The 16,037-nt window shown below is 35.5% G+C and overlaps 1 protein-coding gene across 1 annotated transcript; it reads right to left on the bottom strand.

Annotated features, from left to right (window-relative positions):
- Window positions 1-678: 678 nt before the first annotated feature.
- On the bottom strand, window positions 679-3,343 carry LOC120137091 (BTB/POZ domain-containing protein At3g22104-like). The gene is made up of 3 exons (XM_039152944.1): window positions 3,061-3,343; window positions 1,550-2,650; window positions 679-1,189 (listed from the first exon to the last, which is right to left on the bottom strand). Exons 1-3 carry the CDS (start codon window positions 3,121-3,123, stop codon window positions 743-745), a joined length of 1,611 nt encoding a protein of 536 aa, XP_039008875.1. The 5' UTR covers window positions 3,124-3,343; the 3' UTR covers window positions 679-742.
- Between the last annotated feature and the right edge of the window lie 12,694 nt (window positions 3,344-16,037).

Here is a 16,037-nt window from a genome sequence, read left to right as displayed (position 1 = left end):
CCTTGGCTGTAGGAGTGACTCTTTCCTTTAGAAACCTCCCTTATTTTTCTTAACGCTTTCTCTCACTTTTTCTATTATTGGGTTAACAAAGGACATAGATGCTAACATTTTCTCTATTTTTCTGGCATCTTCAGCACTTTGTTTTTAGTACAGTTGGATGATGATGCAATTTCGATAATTTCTGCCATTTTATCATACCGGCTTATTTTGACTCTTGTTTAAGATGCTTACTAAGTCGGCTTCATAACAAGGACAATTGAACTTCCATTAAACAGTAATGGAAATGCTTTGCTCTGGTTTGCCACAAGCTGGCAGCAATTTTCTATCTGATGCAGTTGATTTTCTTGGAAATATATGATAAAAGTGGCCACTGATGATGACCACTTAAAGACGTAATTTGGGATTTTGAGATATTCAACAATCACTGTTTCGTTAACTACATTTCATTGACATTTTACGAACTGTTGCTAGTCGTTTGTTGGTAAGACCCTGAACTTAGAGCTTTCTTTTTGACTTCTTTTCATATTTCACTTACAGAATGTCAAAAGAAAGCAAAACCTTAATCTAGAAATGAAACTAAATAAAACATCATCAAATACTAAAATTTTCAATCTGCTGGTCACTCTTACAAAAATTTCCAAAAAAACAATCTATATTTACAGTAATTGGCTTCAGGATGTACAAATATTTTCAAAAACAATTTAGGGGCAAACTATAAAAGACTGGAGGCAAGGGTATGTTTTCAAGAACAGAGTTTTGGTAAGAATCTAGCATTATTACCAAGGCTGGATAATCTTGTTCTTGGAATATTTCCTATTTGAGCATGCATTATGCCACAGAACTTCTCCTGTTCTGTTACCTTGCATTGCGTTTCTTGCAGCTGTACATCAAGTTGCTCAGCTTTCTCCGAAACACCGAATCGTTTTGCATACACAAGGATTCCATCGGAATTCTCTTTCTCTTTGATACTTTCCTCGTTAGAGATGGAACCACTAAAGGCGTTGGTATGTTTTTGGCGTTCAATTAAGTTTTCAAGCTTGGATTGCCTATTAAGGAAACCTTGTATGGCTATTCTTGATGGAAATCTTGAGTTCCGGGCCAAGTCTCTCAATGCATCGGTCGAGAGCTTCGCATAGTTAAGTGCACTACAGATTCTCATTTTCTGTGCTTCACTTATTCCACCACGAATCTGTTCAGAAATTTCATCAGTCAACAAACTTTAGATATGGGATGCACATTTATCCCAATACTAACTACTCTCTCTTTCCAGTATGAGCAATCAAATTAGACTTAGCAGAGTACTTGACATCTGTAATATCAGTTTTAACTTTTTCCCTAATCATTTGTTTATTCAATGAATTTATTTTAAAATTTACAAGCCTGAATTAATTGAGCCCTAACAAATAGACATGCAACTTATAAGGAATATAGTCTACCAACGTCAATACGTCATTTGTAAGAAAAATAGAGAATCAGGATTGGTATAAGATTTTGTGCAAATCAATTAATTGTGTAACAAGGGAAAATATTTATAAGCTGATAGCAGTACCTGTAGATAATTGTCTATGGCTTGAAAAAGCCTATCATGGGATTCTCTTGCAGAATCTGGCAGCAGAAGGACTAATGCCGCAAACTTTGAAGGGTTCAGGTAGGAATCTGCTGAAACTTCCACAAGGTATGAGTCGAGTAAGCTAGAAACTTTTCGTAATCGAACCGGGGATAAGCAAGGACTTTGTTCATTGTGAAATGCATTTACAAGCCTCAGAAGCAGATTCACATCATACATGTAATGTTTCTTTTGTGGTGATGGGACAAGCAGAAAATCTATGGTTGCTTCATCGAGTTGTAAACCAATAAGATTTTCCAAAATTGATTTGCAATGTCTTCTAACTTTCAAAGCCGAAGCCACTCGGTATATATCGAATAAGAGCTTCCAAGAAAGGGAGCTCCTATCAAGCAAAGAAAGCAAATTAATTATGACTTCCATGATTCTGCACTTCTCGCTTGGGGTGGCAATAAGAAATCTCGATCTTTGATAACAAAAGAGGAACTTCATTATTGTAGCATGGTCAAAACGTTGGGATACCATCATTTTCATTACCTTATCAATCAAATCAATATTCAAAAACAGAAGATCCTCAAACCACCAAGATACATGAGAGGGATTGTTTCTTATACTATAGCTGCTCCTTGTATCAGATGAACACCGGAAACTTGAGTTCTCTGAGGAAGATGTGTACGGACTTGCAACAATAGGAGAGACAAGCCTTTCTATAACACAATTCAGGACTTTATCAAGTATTAGAGAAGGTTTCGAAGGAGAAAGCAAATCTTGGCACTCTTTCAAAACTACAAGGAGCTCAGACCAGGACCAGAAGCTAATGCCATCTAGAGACTTTTTGGTTTGGTTCAACAAGCTAGGCCTGGGGCCATCACTATCCATCTCCATGAATTGTGCTGCACAATTTAGTAAGGCTATATTGGCAGGAGTTATCTCAGTTCTCCCGTTGTTATAACAAAACCTTGCTATGAGCTCAAACCCCTCGGCTCCCCCAGGAAAGTCGTCAAATACTATTTTCAGGTCCCCTGTATTATCCATCAAATCACCTAACAATTTGGCGAATCTTTTAGAGAAAGACGCTATAATTTTCTGCATTTAGAAACAAATTCAAGGTGAGTTAGTAGCACATAGTAGGATGATATGTAGAGAAAAGGAAAAACACATTATGACATTTTTAACCCAAAAATGCCAAGCGGTTACCAACTCAAAAAAAAACTATAGATGAACCCAAAAATGACAGGAATTTGTGTGGTAAGAAGTTACCGTCAACAATAAATTTAAGAGTGGCCCTGTTTCTTCTGTAATCTAGAAGAGGGGCCATGATCCTTGGTGAAATTAATACTAACTTATAAAAAAACCCAGAAGAAATAAAGCGCATCGAGTACACAAAACAGCAACACAATTGACTTCAAGTGAACGCAATAAATCACAGAAGCTGAAGTTTCTCTACCGGAAAAAACTTAAAAGTTTTTTTAACGAACTACAGGAGTTGATATTACCTTGTCTACTACAAAGACCTCTTCACCGTTGACATTCACTACAAGATCACAGCAGGCTTGCATTGTTTAGATAAACAAAAGGTGAAAACTGAAAACCAGCGAAAGAGAAAGGTGGTGTTTCAAAAAGGGAAGCACATTTTTTCTTTTTCTTGAGACTGAACCAAAAAAAAAAGGAGAATAAAGGACGCCGAGAAGTTGCTTGTAGGAAGAAGATGGTGCTGTGGTAGTTGGTCAAATAGACAACTGAGCATAAGAGACAAGGTTTGTTAGTAGAGAGTATATAGAGAAAGTGTCGTAACCGATTTTCGTCCGGGTACGAATTTTTTTTATTTGGTGAAAAAAGTGATGTGAATAAATAGTTTTTAAAATAATTTGAAAGTCGTCATCGACCTTTTGGGTCAGGTAGGTCGAATACCTAAAAATTATCTTTTAAAAGAGTTTTTAAGAAAACATCAGTTAAAAGATGAACTGATCTGCGTTTATAACAAAAAATTCTTTCTTTTTAATAATAAAAAGGGATTCGTGGTCGGTTACGTTTAGGGAAGGATTAGCACCCCTACAACGCCCAAAATTGGTACTTTTTAATTATACATTGTCTCTATTATTAGAAATTTAAGAATTCAAATATATTTAATTCATAATTATGTTATTTCAAATAATCTTAAGAAAATATATTAATATGTATAAATAAAATATTTATTTATTTAAAAATATCAGAAAAGAGCTTCTAGGTGCTTTAAGACAACTCTTTTCTTCGATATTAAAAATAAATAAATAACTAAAAAATATTTTTTCTAAAAATAATTAATATATAATTTATAAAAACAGGATATTTATTTATTTATGAATATCAAAAAAGAACTTCTAGGTGTTTTAAGACAGCTCTTTTCTTCGATATTAATAAATAAAATAAATATTAAAAATGTAATAATTTTTCATAAAAATGATTTAAATAAAAATAAATTATAATTTTTATAATATTTAATTTAAACAAATATATATAAATATATTTATAAGATTAAGATAATAATAAAATAATAATTAAAGCCATAATTAAAATATAAAAGTAATAACAAAATAATATTGTAATTAAATAATGATCAAAATAAAAGAAATTAAAAATATAAAACTAAATATAAAGTATTAAAAACAAAGATAATAATTCGAAATATTATGAAAGATAATGGTTAATAGTGTAATTTAACCTAATTAATTAATTTGGGATATAAATATAAATTAATAAAATTATAAGGGATTAAATCGGTTATTTACCCTAAAGTATGTAATTATGCTGGAAATGACTAAAATAATATAAAATAAAATTACGAGACTAAATTAAGATATATAGAAATTTATTGTAGTGACTAAATTATAATAAACACAAAATTTAAATAATGAATTAAAAGGCATAAAAGTCAATTTCAGTGACCAAAATGAATTATTTACAAAACCTGAAGGGCCGCGGAAATGGTTTGTCTAGTGGTGAAATTACGGACATACCCCTCCCCAAAACGGCGTCGTTTGGGAAGGGTATATACTCCCCTTCCAGCTGGCCCGAAGGGCCAGCGTTTCCATTTCTCTTCTTTCTCTTCTCTCTCTAACTGAGAGAGAAGAGAATTCTCTCTCGCTTCTCTCTATCTTCCCTCACCAGAGGGAAGCCGGTCATCGGCCGGCAGCCGTCTGCCGCCGTAATCCTCACCGCCGGCCACCGCATCCGGTGGCCGGAAAATTTTATTTTTTATACCAACGTAGATCGGACCGTCCTAATGACGATTCCGGTGTTCTTTTCTCTTAAATAGCTCCCGATCGGAGCAAATCTAGGAAAATACCTTCGGTTTTCGAAGGTTTTTTGGTGACGCTTGGAGGCCGGTGGTGACTCCGATCGAGGTGTTATCTTCCCCGGTAAGTTTCTCTCGCTCTTCTCTTTTTGTTTTGTGGTTTGCTTTCTGTTTTTTTTTCTTCTTTTTTTGTTCTCTGTTCTTGCTCTCTGTTGGTTGCCGTTGTTCTGTGTCTTTGCTTGCTGTCTTTTTCTTTGTTTTTGCAGGTTCGGTTTTATAGGCCTCGATGAGGCTCTCGTCGGACCGGTCCCAGAGGTGTTTATCGGTGAGTCACCAGACTATTGTGGTGACTCACCATAGAGCAAGCGACGTGGAGGGGTATTTGGGTCTTCTAGAGCCTTCTGTTGAGGCATCGTGGCAGAGTAGACCGTCGGCAGCATCTGATTGGGTCACCTGGCAGTGGAGTGTCGGCAATGAGCGGCGGCTGTGGCTTCTGGAAGCTTGAGGCGGCGTCTGGACATGGAAACCTTAATATGGTTTTAGGGTTTAGCTTGGCCCATTTCTGATAGGGCCTGGTTGTAATCGGGCCAGAGTTGGGCCTTGGGTTGTATCTGTAATAAAATAATAATAATAATAATAATAATAATAATAATAATAATAATAATAATAATAATAATAATAGTAATAAAAATAAAAATAATAAATATAATAAAAACCAAATGTAAAAAACTAGTGTCTTCAGCTGTCCCTCTTTGCTCATTCTTGTGTTAACAAGAATAGGGCAAAGACGAAAAGACAATAAGTTTTTTTCATTTGACTTCATTTGATTATGATGGTAATGTTGAACAAAATCTTCTTTGGGATTAGTTCTTCTCATTATGAACTTTTCCACTGGGATGATAATTTGTCTCCTTTTGTAATGTAATTTAGCAAAAAGTTAACAAGTTCTTCTCATTATGAACTCTTTCATTGGGGATGACAATTCATCTCCTTCTGTGATGTAATCTGGAAATGTTGATGCTGATCTATCTCCTTCTGTGATAGAATCATGCAAAAGATTGAACAAGTTCTTCTCATTATGAACTTCTTCTTCCTTATTCAGATGAGTTCTTCTCATTATGAACTCTCTCTGGAAAAGTTGATCCATCGAGTGATGAATTCGAGCAAAAAGTTGAACAAGTTCTTCTCATTATGAACTTCTTCTTCCTTCTTCAGATGAGTTATTCTCATTATGAACTCTACCTGGAAATGTTGATCCATCAAGTGATGAATTCAGGCAAAAGGTTGAACAAATTCTTCAAATTATGAATTTCTTCTTCCTTTTCAGATGAGTTCTTCTCATTATGAACTCTACCTGGAAATGTTGATCCATCAAGTGATGAATTCAAGAAAAAAGTTGAACAAGTTCTTCTCATTATGAACTTCTTCTTCCTTCTTCAGATGAGTTCTTCTCATTATGAACTCTTTCACTGATGCTGATCCATCAAATGATGAATTCAAGCGAAAAGTTGAACAAATTCTTCTCATTATGAACTTATTCTTCCTTCTTCAGATGAGTTCTTCTCATTATGAACTCGACCTGGCAATGCTGATCTATCGAATGATGAATTCAAGCGAAAAGTTGAACAAGTTCTTCTCATTATGAACTTCTTCTTCCTTCTTCAGATGAGTTCTTCTCATTATGAACTCTTTCACTGATGTTGATCCATCAAATGATGAATTCAAACAAAAGGTTGAACAAATTCTTCTCATTATGAACTTCTTCTTCCTTCTTCAGATGAGTTCTTCTCATTATAAACTATCTCTGGAAAAGCTGATCCATCAAGTGATGAATTCAAGCGAAAGTTGAACAAATTCTTCTCATTATGAATTTCTTATTCCTTCTTCAGATGAGTTCTTCTCATTATGAACTCTTTCACTGATGCTGATCTATCAAATGATGAATTCAAGCGAAAAGTTGAACAAATTCTTCTCATTATGAACTTCTTCTTCTTTCTTCAGATGAGTTCTTCTCATTATGAACTCGACCTGGCAATGTTGATCCATCAAATGATGAATTCAAGCGAAAAGTTGAACAAGTTATTCTCATTATGAACTTCTTCTTCCTTCTTCAGATGAGTTCTTCTCATTATGAACTCGACCTGACAATGCTGATCCATCGAATGATGAATTCAAGCGAAAAGTTGAACAAGTTCTTCTCATTATGAACTTCTTCTTCCTTCTTCAGATGAGTTCTTCTCATTATGAACTCTTTCACTGATGCTGATCCATCAAATGATGAATTCAAACAAAAGGTTGAACAAATTCTTCTCATTATGAACTTCTTCTTCCTTCTTCATATGAGTTCTTCTCATTATGAACTCTCTCTGGAAAAGTTGATCCATCAAGTGATGTATTTGAATCTTTGCTAAAATCTTTGAAATTCCTGTTAACATTTAACATGGATAAAATGAATGAAAATGCTCCTATTTTGCAAATGTCTAAATATGATGCATGAATGTTGATGCAATCTTCATTTGACTTCAAAATGGTGAACTCGGTTTTCCTCCACTTCATCATTTATTGCCAGGGTCACCTTTGGATAGCAATGTAGCAACTTATGCTATCAAGCTTGCATTTCTGAAGAACCATCTGATCAACTTGTATCTTTATGTCTTCTTTGCTTCATGAAAGTCTCAGAAGAATTGTTTCATTTGTGGAACTCTTGTCGTAGTCAGAACTATGACCTTGATGCCCCATTTTGTCTTGGATAAAACCAACTTTCTTTGCTTGGAGTTGTGCAGAAATCCGATAAAGCTTTCATCTTTGAAAAGAGAATCTGTCATCTTTAAAAAGGGAATATATCCTCTTTGAAAAGAGAATCTATCATCTTTGAAGAGTGTAGATGTAGATATATCTGACTCAGCAGGGATTAATTAAGAGAGTAGAGTCTGTTCCAATTTAACTCTTGAAACATATCACAAGGAAGATTTATTCCAATTCCTTTCATGTCTCCACATATAATCAGATCTCGAATAAGGCAACTTGGACTATATCATGTCGAGATGCTTAACTACAACCTGTCGTTCAACTAGTTTCTTGTTGTTAAAATTTCAGCTCTCCTTCTGTGGAAAGAAATCTTCATCATATCTCAACTTATAATCTTGAAGTTGAAAAAGACAAACAAACTTCATCTTGGATCAAAAATGGAAACCATATGATCACAACATTGGTTCAACATTAGAATAACTGGTTTGTAAAACATTTGACAACATATTCTTAATCTCATGTGGTTTCAGCTCAGATGTAAAATACTTGACAACACATTCATCCTTTTCTGTGGGATGTAAAACACTTGACAACACATTCATCCTTTTCTGTGGCTTCTGCTCAGATGTTCGTAAAGCTTTTGACAATACATTTATCCTTTTCTGTGGCTTCTGCTCAAATTTCTCAATTATTGAAGCTCTTTACCTATTGTTCAAAGTTTTTGAATGACGTCACAAGACCACTTGAGAACAAAACTTAATAGGAATTCAAGTGTAATGTTGGTATGACCAAAAAGTTGGTCAAATTCACGATATATGCTAGTGTCGAGTTGAATAAAAGATACCAACTGATCTCGATATCATCTCGGGCAAGGGCAAGTGTGATATTGATCACGTTTTCTTTTGTAATGAGCGTTGTAGGAATTAGAAACACATCAGCTATAAGGGCCATGTACAGAAAGAGGTTCATGGAATTCTTGCCGCTGGGGATGAAACACCCATGATAAAACCAAAATAGATGAAAACTCAGTTCACCCTGGCTAGCAATGATGATCCCAATAACAACGGGAATGGGTAATATATGTAAGCTGAGCCTCTTTCTTCAATGTCGTAAAGTAAACAAAAATGATGTGAAAAACAGATTTATAATCTCAACATTATGGTTGAAACTAACTGCCAGGAATCTCAAAAAAAAATATTTCCAATCATCACCGACACAGAATGCAAAATTCAGATTTCGAGGTCTCGAGGAACTGATCTTTGGATCGAATGGTCTACAAAGGGACCATCTTTATTCATGCAACTATGATGTAGCTTAACAAAGAACACACTGTCATGTGACACATGGTTTAAGAAGATTGGGTATTTGAAACCATACTTGCTGAATAAATATTTGTTCAACAACAGGACCCTAATGCAACTGCCTGATAAACGAAGCAATTATGTATAGTCAGCTTCATTGTCATTGTTTCACCATTTTCATTCTTCATACCTTTCTGTCTCATTGGAAATATCTGCTCAAGTCAATGATTTTTAACACATGATGTTGTGGGCCTTTAGCATTCCCCAAAATTGGCTAATACAAGTGTTCAAAATGCATCAACAGTTCTGATTCTGATTGAAATGGGCTTTCAGCATACCCCAGCATTTTGCTGATAAATATTCAGAATATTTCAACATTTCTGATTCGGATTGAAAAGGGTTTTCAGCATGCCCCAATATTTGCTTCTTGTTAATCTGAGCCTTCAAAATGCCCCACATGGATCTGTCTGAAGTGAGCTTTCGAGATGCCCCAATATTCTGCTTCTGATTCAACTCTCAATGTATGTTTAACTGGAATATCATGATCCTCATGAGGTCCAATTTTGACAATGCACCATGGTGCTTGTAGCTTTCTTTATGCCCCAAATCTGTTTATCTTAAATACTCTCATTCTAGTGTCAATGAACAGCAGTGTTGTCAAGTAACTGGAGGAATTTCCTTCATGTTGTCACAAACTTAAGAAGTGTTCAATCATTCTGACAGAAACATCTGAGATATGTACCTCTTATAAATGAGGTGCCCATTTTTGAATCTGGAGAGATCTTAATCGGATAGAGTAGTATAAATAGCTTGGTAATCTGTTCCAGGCTGACATAGTGAACCTTGTTTTCAGTGAAGGCTATTTCTGGAATATACTTTTCTGAGGTCGAGAAACCAATTTATGTGAACAGTAATCTGATACAACAGCAAGACTACATATACAGTGGTACAGGCTTTTGAAAAATTTGCATCCATGCAACATGTTGATTCTGATAACAACTCATCTGATTATGAAGTGATATTTCAGGATGATTTCACAGATATTGATAGTTCTTCTGATATCGAGGAAATCCTGAATTCTGATTCTGATGAGGAGAATAAACTGTTATTCTTGATGAAAATGGGGTACTCAGAAGTTGAGGCTTCAATAACCATGGAGAGATGTGGTCCAGATTCATCAATTGCAGAGTTGACAGATTTTATATGTACTGATCAAATGACTAAGGCTGCTGACGTACTTCTTCCAGTAGAAGATAGGAATTCATTATACAATGACCCCAATTACAAGCAAAGGCGAAACTTGGGCTATGATTTTTGAAAAGGAAGAAGCAGAGGAAGCTTGAAAAGAAGCTTATTAATGAAGACGATCATGGAGTTCATCTTTCAATTCCAATGATTGGTTCTGGGGTTCCTACCGAACCAGATCAGATAACTTAAAGAACACTTCCAAAAGATGCTATTGGGTCTCCTTATTTCTACTATGAGCAAATTCGTCTTTTAAATCCAATGATTGGTTTTAGGGTTCATACCAAACCAGATCAGATAACTCAAAGAACACTTCCAGAAGATGCTATTGGGGCTCCTTATTTCTATTACGAGAACGTGGCACTTGCTCCAGTTAATGTTTGGATTGGGATATCACAGTACTTATTCAATGTAGAGCCAGAATTTGTAGATTCGAAGCATTTTCATGCCGCTACACTGAAAAGGGGGTATATTCATAATCTGCCAATTGAGAACAGATTTCCTTTTATCTTGTTTTGTCCACGCACTATACATGATGCTTTTCCATTGACAAAATGGTGGCCTTCCTGGTATCCACGAGCAAGGTTGAACTGTTTACAAACATGTACAGGAAGTGCCAAATTGACAGAAATGATCTGTAAGGCTCTTGAAGCTTATGACGATGAGTCATCTTCGAGTGTCCAGAAGTATGTTCTTGATGAGTGCTGAAAATGGAATCTGGTATGGGTTGGAAGGAATAAAGTTGTTCCACTTGAACCTGATGAGGTGGAAATGCTTCTAGGTTTCCCTAAAAACCATACACGAGGATCTGTACAGAGACATGTTCCATGGTGGTATCAATGTCCTGTCTCTTTTCTCTGGGATCAATGATGCAGAAGTTGCCTTTTACTGTCTTGGCTTACTTTTGAAAACAGATGTGCAAGAACTTAATGATGATCAATTGGAGTAATTGATGAGTAGATTTGGCGGATTCGACCTTGTTGTCGGTAGCATCCCGTGTAACAACCTTAATGGAAGCACTAAACATCATTGTGATAGGCTAGAAGATTTTTGTTGGTTCATTTTCTTGCAATGACTGCTACGAAAACTGTCTCTTCTGCTACTCCAATATATCCTACTCTTTTCGAATCATGGAACAGTTTAGTTAACAGTAAAACTGGTCATCTTCAACTTTTGGAATCCTGTAACCAATGTTACCCTATAAAAAGGCCTATAAGGGTAGATTCTGTTCCAATGTCTTATTCTGTGCCATAAGTCCTCAAATTCAAATTCAGAAATCTTTCTGAAGGACATAATGGATATCATCTTGACAAATAAAATGATCGGCATAGAAGAAGTAGCAATAATGTATCAAGACTTGAGCCAGCATCACAGTATAACCAGAGTGCAAGTAGTGACTTGTTCATGGCTCTATGATGTAATCTTCTAGTGAACATGAATTGATGGTTGGGGAAAATAATCTGTCTGGTGATGCTTATCGCCCTCAGCATGAGATAAACGATAATCTTTCTTGATGAGCTGCTAATAATGTCATAGGGGAGTGTCACAAGTTCAATTCTCCAGACTTTCTGGCTTTTTGGACCACTTGCCTTCAAAAATGTGAAGTGCTTCATTATTCTGGCCTCGTTCATTCTTTTTCTACAACAGAGGTAGAATAAGCAACAATTGCTTTAAGGACCTTCCTCATTTGAGACTGTCCTGTTTGAAAATGTTTTTTCTCCTTTCTTTATTGAAGAATGAAAGAATTTTGCAAAGTATTACCCCTTTCAGGTTCACAATATAATCAAATCATAAACAATAAGTTTAATGAATATCCAATAAATCAACTACACTTTTAAACCATTCCAAAATCATAGTCCTATGGCAAGTGTCAAAATTATTGACTGATTTGAGGTATAGGTTGATTTTGGTAAAGTAGGTTCTTTCAAGTTGGTTCAGTATGTCGCTTCGGCTTCCACTAACTTGAAGAAAAAGGTTGTTATGCTCATCTTGTAAAGATGCTTCTCGTTTCCAAAATCTCAGGAACGTCTTTGGGATGTGCGGTGCTTCATTTAAGAGTTTAAAATCATCTCTTATGTCGTTATTGCACCATTCAATATTCGAGCCGCCTTTTCAGGTTTTCAACTCGAATCCTCATTTGCTTTCAAAATGTTATTTTAAAAATTTACATCTTGAACCCCCCCTTTTATCATTTTTTATATCATGCATTAAAGATTTTAAAAGCCAATTTTTGCAAATAAAAATCAATCTTGAGAGACGGAATGAATTCTGAAGATATTCTCTCTTAATTGGATGCCTTCAATCTTGCTTTGCTTGACTTGGATCTGCTTTGTTGGGGATTTTTCTATCATCTGGATCCCTCTAGACTGCCAAATTTTTTATCCATTCATATTTTCTCATATCTTCAACATTTCTTGCTCTTCTTGTTTGTACTTGATCAACCTTGTAACTTGAGGCTCAATAAGTCACCCATCTTGATTTAATTTTCCTTTTTTTTCTTCTTTTTTTTTCATCTTTTTTCTTTTTTTTTTCTTTCTTTGCTGGATGAGTATAAGACTTCAATTGCTTTGAACACCTCTTTTTCCTTTTTGTCCTTTTTCTTTTTTCAAGTATAATATTTCTTGACAGAATCTGAGTTTATTTGGTTTCTCAGAACTTTTCCATCCGTTTTTGCCAAGATCAACGCTTCTCGGGAAAAGGTCTTTTTTACAACGTATGACCCTTCCTAATTAGGCATCCATTTCCCCGGAAATCTTTATGTATAGGCAAAATCTTTTTCAGCACTAGATCATCCTCTTGGAATTCTCTTGGATGTATTTTCTTGTCTGTTTATAATGCATTTGCTCATGGTAAATAGCTTTCAATTGATTATCATCAATAAGGTTTAATTGATTAAATCGAGCTTAGATATATTCAGTCTTCTCCAATTTGTTTTCCTTTAGGATACAAAATGATGGGATCTTAACTTCAATTGGTAATACTGCTTCCATCCCATAGACTAAACAATAGGATGTTGCCCCAGTAAATGTTCGCACAGTAATTCAATATGCATATAAGGCAAAAGGTAGCTTCTCGTGCTAATCCTTGTAAGCTTCTCGTGCTAATCCTTGTAAGTTTCAGTGGTCTTTGTAATGATCATCTTAAGGTACTTATTTGATCCTGCAAATGCCCCATTCATCTTTGGGTGATATGACACTGAGCTGGCGTGCTTGATCTGTGCTCGAAGTTTAGTCATATCATACATAGAAGTCCTTGTAAAAAGAGGTATCTCCAGGGGGATGAATATTCAAGATTAACTTTACTTACATGAAAAATGTAATTAATGCATGATATATTTATTTCAATCAATCAATTTTCCTTCTCTGAATATGCTCCAATCACTCGAAATCATCTTCAATGAGTTGGTCCATGATGCCTCATCTCGTCTCTTCTTGTAGTAAGATTTACGGATAATTGAAAGTTTGGTTCTTTTGAGGTCTTTCGGTTTATGATGGTTTTGTGTTTGGAAAGACAAATGTGTGACTTTTGAAGTCATGTATATGGTGGAATGTAGTATCATCAATTAACTCTACCCGAAAAGGTAAACATCTGGAGTAGGTGTCTCAAAAACAGGTGGAGACACTTCTTCAGAATCTTTGTAGTGTCAAGATTTGGTTTGAGTAATTGGCATTGGATGGGATATTGAAGATATAATTTTACCACTTGCCAATAGATCTATAACTCTTGAAAAATTAAAAGAATATTTAATCTACTTGATACTCAATAATCTCAAGATTAAAATTTGACTCCTTGCTCATAACTATAAAAGAAACACACATTTATTTATTGCACAAAAGGTGTAGAAAGGAACAAAAAACAGTTCAAACAAGATGCTGAAAGTAGAAAGGTACTACAGTGGTAGATATCAACTTCCACTTGTTTATGCATCATTACTCCTCTATTGTTGGGTGTGTACTTGGCCCAGGATTTTTATCCTTATTTGCCCCCCATTTCTTGATCATTTCTTGTGTCAAGACTCCATTGTCGACGAGCGTCTCTATTTCCTTTAACAGTGACCAACAATTCCCCGTTGAATGTCCAGATACTCCCAAGTGAAAATTACAGAAGCTATTTTGATCATAGCAATGGGCATAAGGCTTTGGTGACACCTTCACCAATCTTGGTGTAATGTATTGACCTTTAACCAAATGAGGGTACAGGTCTGAGATAGATTCTTGAAACACCTTCAGAGTTTTTTCTCGCTCGCGAGGCTATCACTTTCTGTGATCGTTCTGAACGAATGAATGCTCTCATGTTATCGAGGGGGTTCTGAATGCTCATTTCAGCTATAACTGGGGTAATATTAACCAGATTTCTTAAGTTGTCCTTTGCCTTACTGGTTTTTGGAAAATCTGATACATGTATCTGAGGTGTCTTCTGGGTTATATCTGCCTCATTATTTCTTAGACATATAGGCCAATCTCGAATTACATCCATGGGAGCCTTTTGATTTCTTTTCCCATTTTCTTGTGCCCGATATTCTTCAATGGTTTCTGAACATTGAACCTTAACCCTTTCTTTTATCTTGCATTTTTGAATTGCTTGCTCTAAAGGGTCTTGGAAATTTCTCTTAAGGTTACCAGGAACCTTAGCTGAAAAATTTGGAATTCCAGTCTGATTTATCCAAGGAACTTCCTTATAGGTCCAATTCTCATTTGGAGGCCACTGTGATTGATCAAGTTGTGGAGTAATTGATCTGGCTGAGAGCATTTTTGGATGCAATTTTTCACTCGAACAGTGGAAGGGAGGAAATTGAAATCCCTGCACATTCTTTTTCTTCTTGATTACTCTATAAGGTTTGGCACCATGTTTAACTGAATAAGACCTCACTGTATTAACCCCAGCTTCTTTCTTGACTTTAGTATTGTCAGAGCCTCTTATTTTTCCATTCTTGATAGCCATTTCGATGATTTCTCCAATTATGATGATGTCAGAGAAATTATTAGGGACAACCCCTATCATGTGATTAACATAAGGAAATTTTAATGTGCTGATGAACAAAGTAGTGAACTCTTTTTCAGTTAATGGTGGATGTACTTGAGAAGCAACGTCTTTCCATCGTTGTGAATATTGTCGAAAGCTTTCATTGCACTTCATATTCATGCTTTGCAACATTATTCGATCAGGGGCCATATCAGTCATGTGCTTGTATTGACCCAAAAAAGCTTGAGCTAAATCCCTCCAAGAACGTATTTGAGTACGTTTTAGCTGATTATACCATCTGGATGCAGACCCAGATAAACTGTCTTGGAAACAATGGATCAACAACTTTTCATTCTCTACATAGCCAGTCATACGATGACAATACATAGTGATATGATATGAAGGGCATGTGGTCCCATTATACTTCTCAAAATCTGGAACCTTGAACTTTGGTGGAATAACCAGGCCAGAGACCAAACTTAGTTCTTTGTCATCAAACCTATAAAATGACTCAACTGTCTCTATAGATTTTATCACCTCTTCTATATTTTCCAGTCGTTGAGTGAATTTTCCCTTCTCAACTGATTTGTTTAGGTTAAGGACCTCATTACTAATACAAAATTCATCAGGCTTCAACTCAGAAGTAGTAGGACAATCAGTGGGGAATGATGCTCCAGCTTGATATGGTGAGTTCTTAACAGCGAAGTAAATTGGTGATTGGATTTCCTGACGTACAGAGGTGTGCTCAGGAATATGAACAGGTGTAACACTCAAATAATTTGTAGGGTTTTCAACAAGACTCTTTCCAGCTGTCTGGTGCTTCTCAATCATTTCTTTCATATTGTTCAGTAGATCGATATGAGAATTTGTGATATTAGCTTCAATTTGTGCCAACTTGCTCCTTAATTCCTCTTGTATTTCTTTCTGCTCTATCTCAAATTTG

Source organism: Hibiscus syriacus, unplaced genomic scaffold, assembly GCF_006381635.1.
Source record: "Hibiscus syriacus cultivar Baekdansim isolate YM2019G1 unplaced genomic scaffold, ASM638163v2 tig00110647_pilon, whole genome shotgun sequence".
Classification (NCBI taxonomy): domain Eukaryota; kingdom Viridiplantae; phylum Streptophyta; class Magnoliopsida; order Malvales; family Malvaceae; genus Hibiscus; species Hibiscus syriacus.
This window is presented reverse-complemented; position numbering and strand designations above follow the sequence as displayed.